This window comes from Aspergillus eucalypticola (assembly GCF_003184535.1).
Source record: "Aspergillus eucalypticola CBS 122712 chromosome Unknown BO83scaffold_11, whole genome shotgun sequence".
NCBI lineage: Eukaryota > Fungi > Ascomycota > Eurotiomycetes > Eurotiales > Aspergillaceae > Aspergillus > Aspergillus eucalypticola.
Genome location: NW_020290285.1, coordinates 405,218 through 423,145, shown reverse-complemented (window position 1 = coordinate 423,145; position 17,928 = coordinate 405,218). Strand labels below are relative to the sequence as shown.

The 17,928-nt window shown below is 50.5% G+C and overlaps 5 protein-coding genes across 5 annotated transcripts; 2 read left to right on the top strand and 3 right to left on the bottom strand.

Annotated features, from left to right (window-relative positions):
• Window positions 1-78: 78 nt before the first annotated feature.
• On the bottom strand, window positions 79-2,462 carry BO83DRAFT_337153 (uncharacterized protein). Its single transcript, XM_025528470.1, has 3 exons — window positions 1,698-2,462; window positions 1,382-1,633; window positions 79-1,326 (listed from the first exon to the last, which is right to left on the bottom strand). Exons 1-3 carry the CDS (start codon window positions 2,359-2,361, stop codon window positions 170-172), a joined length of 2,073 nt encoding a protein of 690 aa, XP_025388502.1. The 5' UTR covers window positions 2,362-2,462; the 3' UTR covers window positions 79-169.
• Window positions 2,463-2,823: 361 nt separating this feature from the next.
• Window positions 2,824-5,186, top strand: BO83DRAFT_416914 (mismatch repair ATPase MLH1; the record flags this gene model as incomplete). The annotated part of the gene is made up of 4 exons (XM_025534724.1): window positions 2,824-2,919; window positions 2,973-3,152; window positions 3,208-3,474; window positions 3,528-5,186. The coding sequence occupies 4 exons, from the start codon at window positions 2,824-2,826 to the stop codon at window positions 5,184-5,186; spliced, it is 2,202 nt and encodes a 733-aa protein (XP_025388501.1).
• A 742-nt stretch (window positions 5,187-5,928) lies between these two features.
• Window positions 5,929-8,244, bottom strand: pps1 (tyrosine/serine/threonine protein phosphatase PPS1; the record flags this gene model as incomplete). Its single annotated transcript, XM_025532755.1, has 6 exons — window positions 5,929-6,055; window positions 6,123-6,179; window positions 6,231-6,381; window positions 6,411-7,304; window positions 7,355-7,441; window positions 7,494-8,244. The coding sequence occupies 6 exons, from the start codon at window positions 8,242-8,244 to the stop codon at window positions 5,929-5,931; spliced, it is 2,067 nt and encodes a 688-aa protein (XP_025388500.1).
• Window positions 8,245-10,782: 2,538 nt separating this feature from the next.
• Window positions 10,783-14,678, bottom strand: BO83DRAFT_444458 (tRNA methyltransferase PPM2; the record flags this gene model as incomplete). Its single annotated transcript, XM_025536497.1, has 6 exons — window positions 10,783-11,647; window positions 11,702-11,992; window positions 12,049-13,730; window positions 13,794-14,158; window positions 14,242-14,459; window positions 14,574-14,678. 6 exons carry the CDS (start codon window positions 14,676-14,678, stop codon window positions 11,189-11,191), a joined length of 3,120 nt encoding a protein of 1,039 aa, XP_025388499.1. The 3' UTR covers window positions 10,783-11,188.
• Window positions 14,679-14,865: 187 nt separating this feature from the next.
• Window positions 14,866-17,269, top strand: BO83DRAFT_378141 (phosphoinositide binding protein ATG18). The gene is made up of 5 exons (XM_025531177.1): window positions 14,866-15,246; window positions 15,313-15,467; window positions 15,602-15,761; window positions 15,818-16,694; window positions 16,749-17,269. Exons 1-5 carry the CDS (start codon window positions 15,195-15,197, stop codon window positions 16,795-16,797), a joined length of 1,293 nt encoding a protein of 430 aa, XP_025388498.1. The 5' UTR covers window positions 14,866-15,194; the 3' UTR covers window positions 16,798-17,269.
• The last annotated feature ends 659 nt before the right edge of the window (window positions 17,270-17,928 follow it).

Below are 17,928 nucleotides of genomic sequence, written 5' to 3'. Positions count from 1 at the left end.
GCGCCCGCCAAGAGATCAACTACTACATTTTCAGCCTTAAGGCATCGATTGGAATGTTCTACTACCAATGTACTGACCAAAATCTAACTTGATTGTTGAACGAATTACACGGGGTATGAGCCGCAGCTTCTTATAGCCCCAGACCATGCATCATTACATACAGAGAATATCATCTGCCCAGACAAAATAAGCCCCCTGAACCCGTTTCGCTGCTGAGGCTTCCATCGGCACATCCCCCATATCGAGTGCGGAACCATTCCCTGTACTCATCGAGGCCCCGGCTATAAGCATAGCCAGAGAGCTTCTCACCGCTGTAGGACAACAATGGCAAGTGATCAATGGTAGGCAGCTTGAAAGAAAATCGTTCAAGAAGCGGCATTACTGTTGAGGCTCGACTCAGTGGCTTTTCAACGACTCCGAGCCCCTCCGCAGGACCTGGTGTAAGCGGCTTCGACGGGTCTGTTATCGCTTCTGGTGACGGTTCGGTGAGCTGGGGTGAGTCATCCTCAACAAACTCTTCGGGAGCGTGATATAGTTCGTTGTGCACCGTAGCAAGGGTAAAACTCCCCTTGGCAGGAAACGTCGGGTAAAGCAAGTAATATCCTCTGCCTCGGATAAACTCAAGGAGGTACTCCATCACGGCTGGGTATTTCTTCGATAAGAGCTTCTCCTGGGGTGATTGCTGGCCCATACTTTCCTGAACCATGAACCGGTTTGACAAGAACTCGTGGAATTCGGCCCACTTATCGCCGAAATATAGAGCTGCATTACTGTTGGGGGCCTGCCAAAGAAACAAAGGCAATAATTCCCCATCGCCCGGGTCAGAGACATGGTTGCTGTCAGCTTCTGGTGGTTCGAATGGTTTGCCGTCAGTCAAAAGAGTAGACGGAAGCTCAAGCGAGATGCCAATAAGCTTGCTAGACAGCTGTTTAGTGCGGGAATGTTTGTATTTTAGCATGGTATACATCAAATAATGATAAAATGATGGGGCTAGCTCCGTCTGTGGAGAAAGCACAAGCACGTGGGACACAGCCGGGTCCCTAGGATAGAAGGCCTCAACAGACTTCAAGGAGGCTTCGGCGGAGTTCATGTCATGTGGCTGGATTCGACGACGGAGAGTGACCTTTCCAGAAGAATGAGGAAGCCATTTTATCGACTTAATGTAGCGAAGTAGCTCTGGGTCTACTTGAGGGGGCAATTCAATCGTCAAGCTAGGTGTCCCGCCAAGATAGTCCGCATTCTGCAACGTCCGGAGCAACCTGATCAGGGAACCAGAGGATTCAGAAGGAGCATGAACAAGAAACTCAACTTGAACGTTATTCCAGGCTGTTAAAGAATTAGCACGGAGTTAGACATTGATCAACAGAGTCTCGAAGGTTACCTTGAAGGGCGCCACTGTCCAGGGTTGACATCCACATGAGATCCCTTGCTGCGCTAGGGAGAGAGACATGGGGAACACCTGATTCATCTGCCCAACCTTGCACGCCGCGCCAGAAGAAAAGTTCTTCCATCTGCTCGCCTTGTGTCAGGATTACTTGCGGAAGGAGGTAGGAGCGAACATAAGTGAGACCCGCCGCCACCGCTCTCTCCATACGGGCATCTGTTGACCATTGTGCATAGTCTGGCCTAGCATCTGCAGTGCAAATAAGTGAGTATTTTGAGGACGACTATTGTGGGTTGATAGTAGCAAAACGTACCATGCCAGTTGACTGGACAATTCGCATCATCTATACCATTGACACGCTGAATGCCTTCGATTGACACGTCGTCTCTTCCCAGCAGCACCATGTGTACCTCGTTAAGCTTCCTCCCTGCCATCTGACAGGCAAGAGGAAGGAGATCCGACACGCTTTCCAAGCTTGCAGCAGCAAAGACAACGGCGTGACTGGTTGGCTTTTGATAGCGGGAGACTTGTCCCTGAAACCGATGTAGTGACTTAGCCAAATAGTAGAAGTTGATCTTTCCATTGTAATAGAGTTCATCACTGGGCTTTGCGTCGGCTTCATTTCGCTCGGGAGGGCCTTGCGGAGGAGCGCCAGATAGTGGAGGTTGAAGCTCCTGCTGCTCCTGCTGCTGCGATTGTGGTTGCAGGTGCTCTTGCTGGAATCGAAGTGCGGCCTGTCGCGCTTGAGCCAATGCAGGGTTGAACCGCTCCGGAGCAGGAGCAAGATCAGTTGGCATATTTTTGAAGAACAGATAAAGTAAATACAGAGCCACAATGCCTAACACGAATCGTCGCGGCCGTGGTGGTTTCCATTGCTTTGAGCGCCATGGTTGGCTATGGGCTGTGCGAGACCGATGGTCATCGTCCTTCTTCCCAAGCTCCTCATCTGCCAAAAATGGCCGTTTGGAGGGCCACATTATTCAAACATAAGAATAGCTGCTCCGTTGGAGCCGGCGCGACAGATGTAAGCATTGAAGAGAGGGGCGGAAGAGCAATGAATGAATGGTATGGAATCTTGAAAGGGGCCACGCGGTGGAGGTTCGACGGTTGCGGGATGACCGCGGCGACTAATCAGCCATGGGCTCTCCGCAGCTTATCCCCGATCCTTCAGCCATTCATTCGGTCGGTCTTTCTCCACCGCCTCCAGTCAACATCCATTGCTTCTAGAAGCCTGCCAGGCCAATACATCTGACTGGCGTCGAGCTATAGCTGATTTCTTCTGGGCTGACAGCTTCTTTGTCATCATCAGTATCCCGTGCTTTCAGTGGTTGGGACATTGCTTCATACCAAACCCGTGGCTCAGATTAGTTCATATAGTCGCGCACAATACCAGAAAAGCAACATTTTTGCTGATTCGGTTGTTCCATTGATCTCAAACCATGGACCCCCAGATGGACTTGGACAATACAGAGCCCCGAGGCACGAAAAGATCTGCCGAGGACAGTGAGGAGCCACAGAGACCAAAAAGGATCAGAGTCAGTTCCCATTCTCAGTCGTATCTTCGCTTAGGTACATTAACGCGACATAGGCCTTAGACCCCGATGTTGTAAACAAGATTGCAGCAGGGGAGATTATTGTGGCTCCTATGCATGCGTTGAAAGAGCTAATTGAGAACGCTGTTGATGCTGGCTCGACATCGATCGAGATTCTGGTGAAAGACGGTGGATTGAAGCTCCTGCAGATTACTGACAATGGCCATGGCATCGACGTAAGTAGAGAGAGCACAGTTCTTCAGCGATAAAGTGGCTGACTTTCAGAGACAGAGAGACGACCTCCCTATCCTGTGTGAAAGATTTACAACGTCCAAGCTAAAGCAGTTTGAGGACCTTTCATCCATAGGCACGTACGGTTTCCGAGGCGAGGCTTTGGCAAGTATCAGCCATATTGCCCATCTCACCGTGACCACAAAAACCGCCGGATCCAGCTGCGCATGGAGAGCACACTATAGCGATGGGAAGCTTGTCCCCCCTAAACCTGGACAAAGTGCTGCGCCCAAAGCCACCGCAGGACGCGGCGGCACGCAAATAACTGTGAGTGAGATACTATTTCATCTTTGAAAGTACAATGGCTCATTTGACTTCAGGTAGAGGACCTATTCTACAATGTACCGACAAGGCGTCGGGCTTTCCGATCAGCAAGTGAAGAATACGCCAAGATCCTCGATGTAGTCGGTCGATACTCCGTCCATTGCTCGGGTGTGGCCTTCTCCTGCCGCAAGCATGGTGATTCAGGCGTCAGTGTCTCCACTCCAGCAGCAGCGAATACAATAGATCGAATTCGTCAAATTCACGGCAGCGCAGTTGCCAACGAACTTGTCGAATTCAATGTCGAAGATGACAAGTTGGGCTTTCGCTCATCTGGCTTTGCCACGAACGCGAACTACCATGTCAAGAGAACTACCATACTCCTTTTCATCAATCACCGCTCGGTCGAATCCACAGCCATCAAGCGAGCAGTCGAACAAACATACTCCAGCTTCCTCCCCAAAGGAGGACACCCATTTGCCTACATCGACCTCGAAATTGAACCACAGCGTGTCGACGTCAACGTACATCCAACCAAGCGCGAAGTGAATTTCCTCAACGAAGACGAAATCATCGAATGCATCTGCAACGAGATCCGCTCCAAACTGGCCCAAGTGGACTCAAGCCGGACCTTCTTAACCCAAACCCTCCTCCCAGGTGTAACAACAATGGAGCCCGCAAACCGCGACGCCGAAGGCAGCACAGACACCGTACCCAAAACCCCATCCACGACCAAAAAGCCATACGAGCACAATCTCGTTCGCACCGACTCCAAAGTCCGCAAAATCACCTCCATGCTCACCCCAGCCACACCTCACACGCCCACAGCCTCCCAAGCAGACACCACCACCATCCTCGACGAAGGCCTCCAATACGAAACCACCCCCCGCGAACCCCACCGCATCAGCTTCACATCCGTGAAGAACCTCCGCGCCTCCGTCCGCAACGCCATGCACAACACCCTAACCGAGACCATCGCCTCCCACACCTACGTCGGTCTCGTCGACGAACGCCGCCGAATCGCAGCCATCCAATCCGGCGTCAAACTCTACCTAATCGACTACGGCATGTTCTGCACCGAATTCTTCTACCAAATTGGTCTTACAGACTTCGCCAATTTCGGCGTCATCAAGCTCTCCCCACCACCCAAACTCATCGACCTCCTCCGCATCGCCGCAGACACCGAACGCACCCAATCGTCCCAAGAATCAACAGCAGAAGAAGCCAACGAAATCTTCACCAACGCCCCGGACCTCGTCGCCGAAACCCTCATCGACCGCCGCGAAATGCTAAACGAGTACTTCTCCCTCGAAATCTCACCAGACGGCGACCTCCTCTCCATCCCCTTACTCCTGAAAGGCTACCTCCCCAGCCTGGGCAAACTGCCCCGATTTCTCCTCAGACTGGGTCCCTACGTCGACTGGACAAACGAGGAAGAATGTTTTCGCACATTCCTACGAGAGCTTGCGGCTTTCTATACTCCCGAGCAGTTGCCGCCGCCCCCGAACGTGCCGAAGAGTAATGATGCAGGAGCAGAAGGGGAAGTGGAGACGGAAGATGAGTTCATCACGCAGAGACGGGCGCAGATTACGCGGATGTTGGAACATGTGGTATTCCCGGCTTTGAGGGCGCGCATGGTTGCTACGACGCGGCTGCTGAAGGGGGTGGTGGAGGTGGCGGATTTGAAGGGGTTGTATAGGGTTTTTGAGCGGTGTTGATTTAGCTGGATCTTTATATTCGAGTATCTATTGATGGTTGTGAGAGTGTGTATTCGTTCAGATGTAATAATAACGAAACTACTACATCTGGCTGTTATGTTGAAGGATGTGGTGATGGGTTGTATCCGGAACAACATGGTTATTACTGTATAGTTCTGAAACTTAGTATCTTCGTTCAGTGGTACAGATGCGAACTCTACCAGGGCAGCGATACGAGTTACTATTCATAGCCATACAGTGTACTGTAAAAGAAACTACTAGTAAGTATCATTTGTTCAGGAATTAGACTTTCGAACTGGCATTGAACATAGACGACGGCGCGTCTGAGCTGCATGAATATACTAGGATCAAACCCAACATCAATGGCAGTAATCAAGTCGACCCTTTAACGATAGACATCATGCCGATTCCTAGGCCAAGCCACGATAACGCCGTCCTTGCAGAAATCCCACACATACACACAACACATAACATATATTTGGATGCGTAATCAAACATCTCAGTGCCATTAGATTAAGTCCCTTGAACGCCCAAAATCAAGAACGGCGAAGAAAGAAAGTAGATCATTTAGCTGTTGTTCGTGCCCTCATGTCAAACATATCGGTCATCATCATATCTGTTGTCTTTTGTTGCAGGAGAGGCGGTCTGTCTCCGTATAGAGGATACCTGGCGGAATGTGGCGTGTGAAGCACAGCTCCCAGGGTCACACTTCTGCAGGCTTCCTGCATGATCGAAGTCGCTTTCACTGTCTAGAATACGGTTTGTTCATCAATGCGATCTCGCGAGCCACGGTAGCCCATTCTAGTTCCCGTCTTGCAGGCTTGTTTCGCTTCTGTAATTGTAACTCCTCCCATTTAAGAAGCTCGTATCTAAAGTATACCGTTAGCTAACAGCGTCCAGGATTATGCTTAGCAGGTGTGTAGAGCTGGGACTTACACAAATCGTAGATGAGGCTGGATGATTACGTTAAGCCTTCGTGCTCGGACAAAACAGCTGGGGCAAACGTTAGTGTAAGTGGCATGTAATATGATCCAGTGGACCTACTATGCCCTAGGGAACGATAGGCCTAATGACGCCATCACCTCGGCAATACAGATGGTCGCTGAACGTGAGACACCCACGCGACAATGCACCAAGGTGGCCATTCCGTCCTGCTTTCCTTGTCCTAAGTGACCAGTCCTGATAAGCATTCGTTCTATCGGTGCCAGCAGCATATCGACTTACGAATGAATTCTAGACAGCGATCGAACGATCGTGTCAACGGATCAATCCCATTGTCCTGAACATCAGTGATGTGCAGAATGATCTTCTCGTCCACCTTAGCAGAGTCGTTGTTCCACGTTACGGTTTCGCCTATGCTGAGGATGCGCTTGATACCTAACGCGGAAAGCATCTCCGGGTTGTTGGCGTGGGACAGGTTGCCCAGGTACATGTACGGCAGAATGCGACTTGGAAGGGAACCATCGCAATATCTGAACCAAGCAGGATCGGGAAGGCTCCTGATCTTGTGTGATCGAGTTGCAGGGCTTTCCTGCAATAGTCGTGCTTGTACACCGCTCATGAAGGTAATATCAGAAGGGTAGGCGAAGAAATTTCGCTTCTTCTCACAGTGCAGTCTGAGCCAAGCATTCGGAGCCGAAATGCCCTCTGCAAACATCAAATAAGCTATCGCTAGCAGTGAGCTTTCAGTGTAGCCGTCCGGACAATGGATGAGAATTTTGCGGGCTGTCTTGGTGAGGGGGATCATTGGGATATCTCCATCCGCATCAGCCTTCTGCTCTGGCTCATCCGGGTTCGCCAGGTAATAGATCCAGCGGACCGTGTTCACTAGATCATCAATCTCTCTGGTTTCGCCTGAGGGCAAAAGGATCGAACCGGATGAGGGGAACTCCAACTTCTGTGGGCCTTCCTCGAGTTGCTTATTGAGATTCGCCAGGAAGCGAGGGCCAGGAATACTTGCGAGCTCGCTGGCCTCGATCAAGAGGTCGAAGTTCTCGGTAGGTGCAGGCCCGCAAGATCCAGGCCGTAATAGGTAATCAGGTGTAGGGCCAAGCCAGACATTCGTTGAGATTTCGGAGGCTTTGGACATCTCACACATCTCCAACCGTTCCCACTGGACTAGTAACATGTTAGAATGACAACCGGCGAGCATCCTATATGTCACTTACAGAAGTCCACGACCTGTCCCGTAAGCTGGCCACCGGAATTGATAGCCACCAAGTGCGGCGCTCTCTTCTCAACCTCAGAGAAGGGACCTAGTGGTCGATTAGCTCGCGGTTTCCCGTAAGAAGGACCCATGTTACTCACAATCAAGAACAAAGGTGTTATAAGCAGGAAAGTTACGGTCAGGGTCGTTCTTGATTCTCCAATTATGCTGTGCCGTTGCCATTCGCCTTGCAATATCCAGAATCTGTTGCTGGGTTGTACTATTCTCACCGTAGACGATAATGTCAGATAAGGGTGCCAACTTTGCGGTCTGTATCTGGAAGTTGCGCACGGAGAAGCCTTCCCGAGGGTCAACCGCGAGGAATTCTACTCCTGACGGGGCCAGAACCTCCTCTGGAGCTACCGCACCCTTGATCCTGCAGGAGGATAGGCTACCGCCGACTTTGACAATGGTGATACCCCGCCAGCACCTCGGAGTCCGACGAAGAGAACGTTTTCCCTTCGTAAAGAATCCCAGTTGCAAGTGATTATCTGGGTGAAGTCCGTGCAGCCATGGAAACATCGATTCAGGGTTTGGCAGTGGTTGGGCGGCCCAATGCTCCAAAGAAGCGGACAGGGTTTTGAGGTCAATTGTATACACCGTAGGTGAATGAGTCAGTCGCCGGGATTTATCAGGTGGATATAAGAGCGATGAGGTCTGATCATTAGAGCTGTCTTTGGCAGCTGGAGATGGTGCATGAGCATTGATTGAAGAGGGACCCGTGGGGCAAACAGGTATATGCTTGTTTGGGATGGGAGACGAAGTTCTGTTCAGACTCAATGCGGGAGTCAAGCCGGTCGGGGGAGGTGTTGAGTGTCGCAGCGTCTGCTGCTGCACCACAACCGTCGCCATGATTTAGAAGAAGGAAGCCCTCTATACTCCGTGTGCCGCCCGCGATGTATATCCCTTGAAACGGAATTTATCCAATATCTTGACAGTGCAAACGAGGCCAATCAATAACGCATTCCTTAATTTTCGAGACGCTGCAGGATACGACGCGCGGGTTCAGTCGCCAAAGAGCGATTCTTCTCTGTAATTAGAATAGAATTAGCATCTGTAGTTTAGAATCGAGGCTCAACAACGCGTATTGTGTTTCCGCTTAGGAAGGGGGACGCGGTGGGGTGTGGGGGAGCCGATGACATACACAATACACCAGCAAGACACTAAACTTTAGAAGATCTAATTCCGGTGAAAGTATGTCTGGGAACCAAGAAACAGGAATAGATGAGATGTATGAATTTGCAAGTCATGAGAAGAGACAACAGGTGATAAGATACAACATGGCAGCGTAGATCGTTAAAAGAGGGGGAAGTCAATTAAATTGGGAACTGGGAGGAGAAGGTTTACCCACAGCAGATAGCAAGCTAAGATACGCCCAACCCCACAATGATAAAGGGAACCAGAAACACAAGCACCCCAAGGCGATCCAGAAACGATCAGGATGTGGGGGGAAAGAGTGGGAGAGTGGAAAGTGTAAATGAAGATGAAGTCAGCGAAAGATAAGGGTAGGAGATAAGGTGAAGTTAAGTAATAACCCAACAGAAGTGAATCATGAGGGAGAAAGGGAGGAATGGAGGAGGGAGACGACTTCTTGAAGAGTAGAAGAGGTGGAAGGGGAAGAGGAAGACTAGAAATTGAGGAGAAGAAGAAAGAAGGAGGAGGAGACGGAGAGGAGGAGGAGGGGAAAAGGGAAGGTTGTAGTACAATAAGACTACCACTACTACTACTAATTAATTAGCCAGGGAGAGGAATCCCAATAGTTTACTCACTGCAGGTCAAGACCATCCATCCAGTATGGGGGTGGGGAGGGGCTTAAGGAAACGCGCGGTGGGCCTCCGTCACTAGTGGCCACTTAGTCCCGCCGTAGCGCTGCGGCTTCTCTGCGATGGGGCTGCCCCGTCTGGTTTCCATTTTCCTTCTCACACCCCCCCTCAAAAAAGAAAGAAAGAAATTCAAATCATCCATCCATTACTGCAGTATCTAGTGCATCGATCTTCCAATCTATCCCAATTGATTGTAATGGTCCTTGCTGCCACTTCACTCCCACTGAACACAGATTCTCGTCTCATCTGCTACCTATCTCATGCAGCCCCTCCCGATCATCTAGTGTGGTAGATAGCAGGAACCTTGGCCCGACCTTGTCGTCACCATCGGCCATCCTTGATTTCGGGCAGAAGGTCCCCACATCCGACCTGTCCAAGATATGTGTTAAGATGATAGATAATACAACTTCCCCGTTTGCGGCCAATGATTCCACCCTCCCCCTTCTCCTTCCACACACCCCCCGGCGCTCAGGCAAATCTCACTAGTTACTAGAGCCCAGAATATGCTGTGCGCTGCTACACAATAGGCTGGGCTGCTTCAATACTCTTGGGTCGTCTCAGATTTCCAAACCCCCCACACCTCCCCGGAAGTCTTGACGCCAATACCTCTAGTGTAACGCCCAATAGGGCCTTGAAGCAGTGGTCTTCCGGCTGGGGACCGCAGATACGGCGACACAAGACAAGGTGCGGCACCTGCTCTGCCGAATGAGAGGTCGTTGGTCGACAGCAGTGGCAGGTCCGTCAAACTCAGTCTGACTGCTCCGGCTTTATGATTGGCATCCACGCACGTACCGTACCCTCCTCGCCATTGATCTCTTTGACGACAACGGTTGATGACAGGGACCCGTGGTTCTTGTCAAGTCATGCGTCTGCCCACCCCCCATCTCCAACTTATCACCCAACCACAGTCTGGGTGCGGACTCATCTGAACGACATGACATCTACATTACCGACCCATTAATTGCTGTTTGTCCTAGTGCAGATGTACCCCTGGGTATATGCGTGACCATCATGGTATGCATGTCCTTTCTTTTGACTTTTCTCCAAAATTTAATGCCGTTTGCCTTTTTCTGCCCCTTTGTTCTAGTCGACGGACCTCATTGCTTCCTTTGGTCTATTACTGTAGTACATTCTTCTGTCTCGTGGTGGACCTGCATGTAGTATGCGTTGTAATCATGTAGCGCACTCACCCTGGTTCTACAAAGTGCAGCTCACAGCCATGCAGAGCCATCTACATGCCTAAGATTAGGCACGCGACAAGGGGAGGGGTCTGTGGACAAGCATGGTCCTATAAGCCGTGATATTAAGTATCTTGAGGCCGATCCAACGTTGACCGGATAAAGTAAGGCTTTCCATGGTGTCGCCTGAACCTTCTGGGTGGGTAAACAGTAATAATCCACCCGATCACAGTATCACGATTTTCTTCTGCTTTTCCATTGATATGGCTTCGACGGTTTCACTTGCTGCAGATCGGGCATCGGTCACCCACAGTTAGTCCTCCCGACCGTGTTGCGTTGGCTGTAACCAACCCGAACCAAGTGTCAAACCAGGGAGTGCACGGGCGTGTCCATCTCGTCCCCACTTCGGCTTTTCCCTAGAAGCCAAGCTTAAACCGGGTATCTCTCCGCAGAACTCAGCCCCTCTTCCCACCCAAAACCGCTCCTCGCTGCTCCTGCCTACTCCACCACCCGTTCACTCGGCGTTACTTGACTCCTCTACCACGTGCCTCTCGCCTTGCTGGCCTTGAAAAGCGGCCCGATCTTCACACATGCAACCTGCCTGCATCGTGAGGCAGTCAGTCGTTGAGGGGTCAGACAGAATGTGCAGTCCCGAATACAGGGCCAGGCTCTGAGACAAGTCGTGCCACCTTGCTCTCAAACGATCTCGTGGCGAGATTGATAGACTGCCAACTGGCGATTAACGCCAGCCGGCCAATACAGCTTCCTTGGGTCAAGGCTGGACACTCCGTTCATCTATGCTTCGGCCTTGTCTCTGAGCTCCTTTGCAAGTCTCAGCAAGTAGAAACGAGCCATGTCAGGCGGGAGGCCATCAAAAGACTTTGCCATCTTCTGAAGATCGGTCCTCGCTTTCTCATAGGCTTGCAAATCACGGTTCCCGTAGACATCCCGTCCAGCTGCATATCCTTTCGATAGATTGCGAAAGAAAACATTCACGGCCACACTGACCTGGCCAGTCGGAGATGCAGTGTGTAACCACAACGGGGGAAGGAACAGGATGTCGCCACGACGCATAATTGCTTCATGTGGCGTCGTGTGTGGCACCGAAGCAATTGAACCGTCTACTGAATTCTGAAATATGTTAAGGGTGGAGCTTGATGCCCCAGCAGGGACCTGGAGGTATTGAACATCACTAGGTGGGAAGAGAATAAGTCTCTTCTCGCCACGGATCTGACACAAAACATTTGCCATGACCTGGACATAGTCAGTGCCTCACTTCTGCAGGTATCTGTTCACATGCACACTCACATCGTAGTGCAGCCACAGGGTGACTGGTCCAGAGATCCTGAGTGGAGAACTGTGTTCGTTCTCAACAACCATAGCAAAAGGCTCCGGGAGTCTGAAATCATCCTTGAGATTGGGAAAATCTACGGCTAATTTGGCAGGTTGTTTGGTTGGCTCTTCAGTGGAGATACTTCTAAGATATTGACGACCACCCGCGTGCACTTCATCCAGGAAGGCGCCGAACTCCTTGGTTGTGTAGGAGAAATTCTTCGTTTGGAAACTCATATGGTCGGACTGAGCGTCATGCACGACAACCTATCGAGAGGCTCTTAGCCAGATTTCTCAGGGCAAGCAGGGTCGGTGGCTTCTACCTTGCGGTCCCTGCCAACAGCATCCGCGAGATACTCCTTTGTCCAACGCTCGGTGCACGGACCAAGGTCGGAACCTTCGATGATCACTGGTTTCCCTTCCACAAGTATCTGCTGGAATTGCGCGGCAGTTTCAACCTTAACACGAGGAATCGATGTGACATCCTTGGTGCTTTGTTGGTCCACATTGGATGGCTCCACCAACGGCTCCTCAGCTTTCAACGGTTGCGCAATCTCAGAGACCCGACCCCACTCGTTCTCATGAGCTGTGTCAATGTTCTTTAGAAGCCAGGTGCCTTCCGTCCAAAAGGTCCCAAAAGAGAAACAAACTGCACCACCGCCTAGCAGCAAAACCTCGTCCGCGTCGATGGAATGAGCCGCATGGCCGACCAGTAAAGGTCTTGGCCCACCAAAATTTAGCCCAAGGCCTACTGCAGACAGTATGTTACCAGAGTGCGATGCAGAGTCGCCAGTAAGGCACTCGACAGTCGCTTTCGTATTCAGTAGCATGATTTCCTTTCCATAGGGCACAATCTGTCGAGGGATGATACCACCAATAAGAAGCAACCCCCGGGAGGAGCAACTGAGGGTGGCGCCGAAGCGGCTGAGATATTCAAAGGTGGGTGAAGCTTTCTGCAACTTTTCTGTGCCATCGTGCAACTCCACATAGTACGATCCGTCACTGCGCTGGTGCAACTTCCATGTCCAGAAATCTTCCACGATAGTGCCATCCGCTCCAATTCCTCCGAAGAGGAATCCAGACGTACTGTCTATGCTTGCCAGGCATGCCCCGAACCTAGCATTTGGGCTTCCATTGACCGATTCAACGGGTTGCCACCCGTCCTCTTTGCTCCATAGCAACCAGGTGTCCAGCGTCGTGCCATTGCTCGTCTTTCCTCCGTAGACCAAGACATAATCTGAGCTCAAGGTTACTCTGATCGCACTATGTCTGAACCGCTCGATTGGGAGGTTATGTGTCGGACGCCACTGGGTCCCCTGTCTTAGCCAACAATCCTGAAGACCAGCAGCGGGTGAAGCCCGGCCACCAACAAGTAAACAATCGCCACCAGATAGCTGTGTTACGGTATGACACATCCTGGCTGGGATGTCGCGGGAAGGTACAGGCAGGGTAGGACCGGTGACGTCGCTTGTGTTCGCGTACAGATCCGTCGTTGCTAGTCGCGTCTGCCGTCCCAGCCCAGCATGGTAACCGACCGAGTTTGTGCCATCTGGAACAAGCGCTCCGAACCTGCGTTGGCCACCTCCCGCCGGATACTTTGCAAGAAGCGCGTACTGGTTGGACGCGTCGACTTCCTGTTCGGCCTGCGTGGTCTTTGCTGCGCTGCGATCTGTTTCTCCTTGTGATGTAGAGGCGACGAGAAGGAAGTAATGGGAAGCAAAAAGTGCGAATTCTTCCCATTCATCGAACGGTTCCACAGCATCCAAGGAGGATCGCAGCGAACTGGTCACAAATCCGTCATCAGACCATAGATCCCACAGACTCCTGGCATTGGCTTGCTGCCATCCGGCGTTCCTGAACCGCTGTTCTTGCTCGTCAAGTGAAGGGTATTCATGAATCGAGTACAGCGGTGCTCCGAGCTTCTTGAAGTGTTTCATCATGGTCGAGGCGAAAGGATGATCGGGTCCGTCGGGGAAGAACTGCTCAAGAATGCAGAACTTGGCATCTGAGGTTTGACGTTAGTTTGCATGCGATCAGCCACGGAAGCCGCACGGAATAGACACCATACCATTGTTCAACTTTGACGCCCACTCGACAACATCATTGGCAGACTTGACATCCATATAGGTCAAGGAAACCTCAGCTAGGAAGAGGACTGAGCACTCAGCGGGCAGGACCTCGGCTCTCAGCACATCGTCCAACTTTTTGAGATTTTTGAGATCGCATCCAATGCCTAGGTATTTCGCGCTGCGTATTTGCACGGCGCTTTCGTCGGATAGGAACTCTACATTCTGGAGAACCTGTGTGATTTCATCGGTCCGTTTGATGGCAGTCTTCTTATTGATCATGAGCTTCTCATAGTCGATATCGACGAATTGCGTATCTCTACACAGGGATGGATCTTCACTGAGGAGAATGAACGGTAGGGGATCACTACGATAACCATTCTTAGCATACGATCCAGGTACCAATAGGTTCTGCAACCAAGCGGTTGCTTCCGGTTTGCTACGACTCACAATCCACACCCCAAGTTCAGGACAAACTTGGGCTTTCCCGTAGGCTCTCTCATGAATTGTCGCACCGACTCTGCCATCGCATGCATACGAAGCCAATATCCACGATTGATCAACGGCGACCGCCGCTGGGGCTTTTTGACGAAATACCGAAAGAAATGGGGCTTGGGGTAGTAGAGCATTTCGACGCTGCGTTTAGATACGATACTACTGTTATTGGTCTAGGACTGTTAGATGTAGCACAGGCAATCGAGAGAGATGTAGGCGCTGGGGGTGGTCTGTATCTGCGCCAGGCGCATAGTGGGACTCCGTCATAGTATGCAATTGCGACTTACCCCCATAACCAGATCGGCCTCCTTCTCAGCTTTCGTGCTGGCTGTAGCCATGGCCGGCTTTTTCGTAGCCGCCTTGACAGGGCCGGCTTCCTTTTTTGCCGTCATGGTGAAATTGACGTTGTGCGGGGTTAATCGTAGGGGAGGGAAGAAATAAAGTGGAAATTTGCGAAAAGAAAGGCGGAAATGTCGATCAAGATGTGGCCCAAGCGTCAGGTGCTTCGCTTGCCGCGCCTGACGCAGACCGCGGCAAAGGAGAGGAACTGTTGTTCTTCCCCCCGGATACCTCCGCTACCAACCAACCAAGTCGGCGTCACCTCGCGGTTGTGGAGGCGCTCGGAGTATATAAACGGCGAACCGTTACTCGAGTGACTGTTGCGCAAGCGAGACATGCAAATCAAGGCCCATTAACAGTGACGGAACCGGCTCTAACCAGAGATCTGCTAACCCCTCCATACCCGACACTAAAGCGTGTTACTCCTCCAGGCGACGTGATATCACCAAAGCTCATCTCGGATCTCTCGGTTTATTCATCACACGGCATACTGTGCTGTCATATATCGGTTTAATAGGAAAGCAGAGTGGAGTGAGGTGTGGTCGATCCCGGTGATCGACAAAGCAACGATGTCGATGAACTTCGTGACGTTTAACCAGGACTATAGCTATTTAGCTGTGGGTAAGGCTCTTCCTGCTCCCAACTCCTCCCTTCTACACTCATGAACTATGTCTTGACACCTGTCAGCGACTTCCAAGGGGTTTCGCATCTTCACCACGGACCCTTTCGCAAAAAGCTATGAGACGAAAGAAGGGAATATAGCTATTATTGAGATGCTGTTCTCGACGTCTCTGGTTGCGCTGATCCTATCACCACGTCGCCTTCAAATAACTAATACCAAGGTTCGTAGGAAATCCTTCGCGCATGATGTTAGATTCTTCTTTTTCAAAAATCGCATGATCTCTCCCCTGTATTCTGCTGCGCGATTCACGAGGCGCAAATGGTTAACGCTTATTCTTTCATCTGCAACTTATAGCGCCAATCCACGATATGCGAATTGACATTTCCCACGACCGTGCTGGCCGTGAAGCTGAACCGGAAACGGCTTGTCATTGTGCTGGAGGACCAGATATACCTCTACGATATCCAGACGATGAAGCTCCTGTATACCATCGAGACCTCTCCCAACCCCAACGGTAAGGCTGCGACTACCTCTAGATATGAATGTGGTAGATTGTCTAACTGTTGGCAGCACTTTGTGCCCTCTCCCCATCCTCGGATAACTGCTATCTTGCATACCCTCTTCCGCAAAAGGCGCCGCCCTCTACGTTTCAACCTCCAGCTCACGCTCCTCCGGGAACGACACATGTTACACCTACAAGTGGCGAGGTATTGATTTTTGATACTTTGAAGCTGGAAGCCATCAACGTCATCGAAGCGCATCGGTCTCCGCTAGCGTGCATCACGTTGAATAGCGACGGAACACTTATAGCCACGGCGTCGGACAAAGGAACGATCATACGAGTATTCTCAGTCCCCGACGGGCGCAAGCTTTACCAGTTCCGACGAGGGTCAATACCATCCAGAATCTACAGCATGTCTTTTAACACCACCTCGACTCTCCTTTGTGTATCCTCTTCCACGGAGACAATCCACCTCTTCAAATTAAGCCTTCAATCACAGTCGCCAGACGCTACACCATCTTCTTCACTGACGGCCGCTGATCGAAGGTCTAGCCAAAGCTCACTTGGACAATTGTCTGATGCCGATGATAGAGGCGGAGACATGGCCGCATCCGAGCTTGCGTCGAGGAAACACAATGGAACTCTGATGGGCATGATCCGGCGCACCTCACAAAACGTGGGGAGCACATTTGCTGCCAAGGTTGGAGGCTACCTCCCCAAGGGAGTCAGCGAGATGTGGGAGCCCACCCGAGACTTTGCTTGGATCAAACTGCCCAAGTCCAACCAAGGACCTGGAGCAAATGGGAACAACGGCCCGTTGCGCAGTGTAGTCGCCATGAGCGCCAACACTCCCCAGGTTATGGTGGTGACTAGCGACGGCAACTTCTATGTATTCAACATCGATCTCTCCAAGGGTGGTGAGGGGACGTTGACTAAACAATACTCGTGAGTGTGCTTTTACCTACAGGTATAGAAGGACTGATATTGACTAATAAGCAGTGTGCTCGACACAAATGACCGCCTGGGATACTCCGTGATGGACTATTAATCTCGCCATGATACCACTCGTTACGTCTACTGCTACTACAAGTCGATCGTTACAGCGCCCGTTGCATTTTGTTTTAATTTGAGCGTTCATATACTTCTAATAGGGCCAGTATACGCCTTCCTATTTGTTCTTACTCTATTGTTTAAGCCTTCTTAAGGCGCTACTCCTATCCGCCTTGCTTGAATACTATCATGTGATGACTGACTTCTTCTCGTCTCTATGCCTTTACCATGTAATACCATATGTCCTAGACCCTGGGTATCTTTGTGACGGAGGTCAGTTCTGCATCGAGTGTCACGCATCTCTGATATTCGAGCGCTGTACTCTATGTGGTTGTACTTTATGCATGAAAACTTGGTCTGACACCCACTTGACTCCATCCACCCGCAATTTTGACGCTTGTAATGCAATCCACAAGTCGTATGAGCCGAATATACAGCACCTTTATCACAGTTGAGGCTGTGCCATATCATTCATGGACTAGACTAGACTCCCTTGCCTGTTAGGTTCGATAGCATTCTCAAGTATACCTCATTCTTCTCCTTTTCCCAATTTCATCCACTTCACCCCTTCCCCTAGGTAGGATTACCAGCAAGCGTTCTTTCCATCCCAAACTCACCCCATATCCTAAACACTCTTTCTTCACATCAAAATAAAAAAAATAAAATAAAAAGAATATAAAATAAAAAAAATAAAAAATAAAAAGAAAAGGACAGCGCAGCCAAGTGATCCAATGCTTGAAAGGTGTTTGGTAGTATAGATCCTCGTAAGATGCGGGATAATGAAGGATATATAAGTAATTACTAAGTACTATTCATATTTTGCCTACTAGGAAATGGAATTAAAATGTGGTTAAAGCCGTGTAGAAAAGTTGACATCAAGTACCAATTCCCATCCATCATGTCATCAACTTACAAAGCGCCGCCTTTTTTCGCTACTTTCGACGTTTTGCTTCCCTTCCTCCCCCTCCTAAGTCACTCGCTAACTAACTAACTACCTAGTACTAGTTACTAGTAGTATAGTCTTGTCTTCTTGCGGATAGTTGGTTGGTATTTATTGATTAGTATGCAACCAGAGGCAACCGGCCCGATGATGATGATGCGTAGTCATTATCATGTGTAGTTATCTAAC

What these genes read in the sequence shown, in the direction of transcription:
- BO83DRAFT_378141 (XM_025531177.1), top strand. Translation starts at nt 15,195, where the DNA reads ATGTCGATGAACTTCGTGACGTTTAACCAGGACTATAGCTATTTAGCT. An exon ending in TTCAAATAACTAATACCAAG is followed by an intron (nt 15,468 to 15,601) that starts GTTCGTAGGAAA and finishes TGCAACTTATAG; the next exon opens with CGCCAATCCACGATATGCGA. An exon ending in GACCTCTCCCAACCCCAACG is followed by an intron (nt 15,762 to 15,817) that starts GTAAGGCTGCGA and finishes AACTGTTGGCAG; the next exon opens with CACTTTGTGCCCTCTCCCCA.
- BO83DRAFT_337153 (XM_025528470.1), bottom strand. Translation starts at nt 2,361, where the DNA reads ATGTGGCCCTCCAAACGGCCATTTTTGGCAGATGAGGAGCTTGGGAAG. An exon ending in TTGTCCAGTCAACTGGCATG is followed by an intron (nt 1,634 to 1,697) that starts GTACGTTTTGCT and finishes TTTGCACTGCAG; the next exon opens with ATGCTAGGCCAGACTATGCA. An exon ending in GGACAGTGGCGCCCTTCAAG is followed by an intron (nt 1,327 to 1,381) that starts GTAACCTTCGAG and finishes ATTCTTTAACAG; the next exon opens with CCTGGAATAACGTTCAAGTT.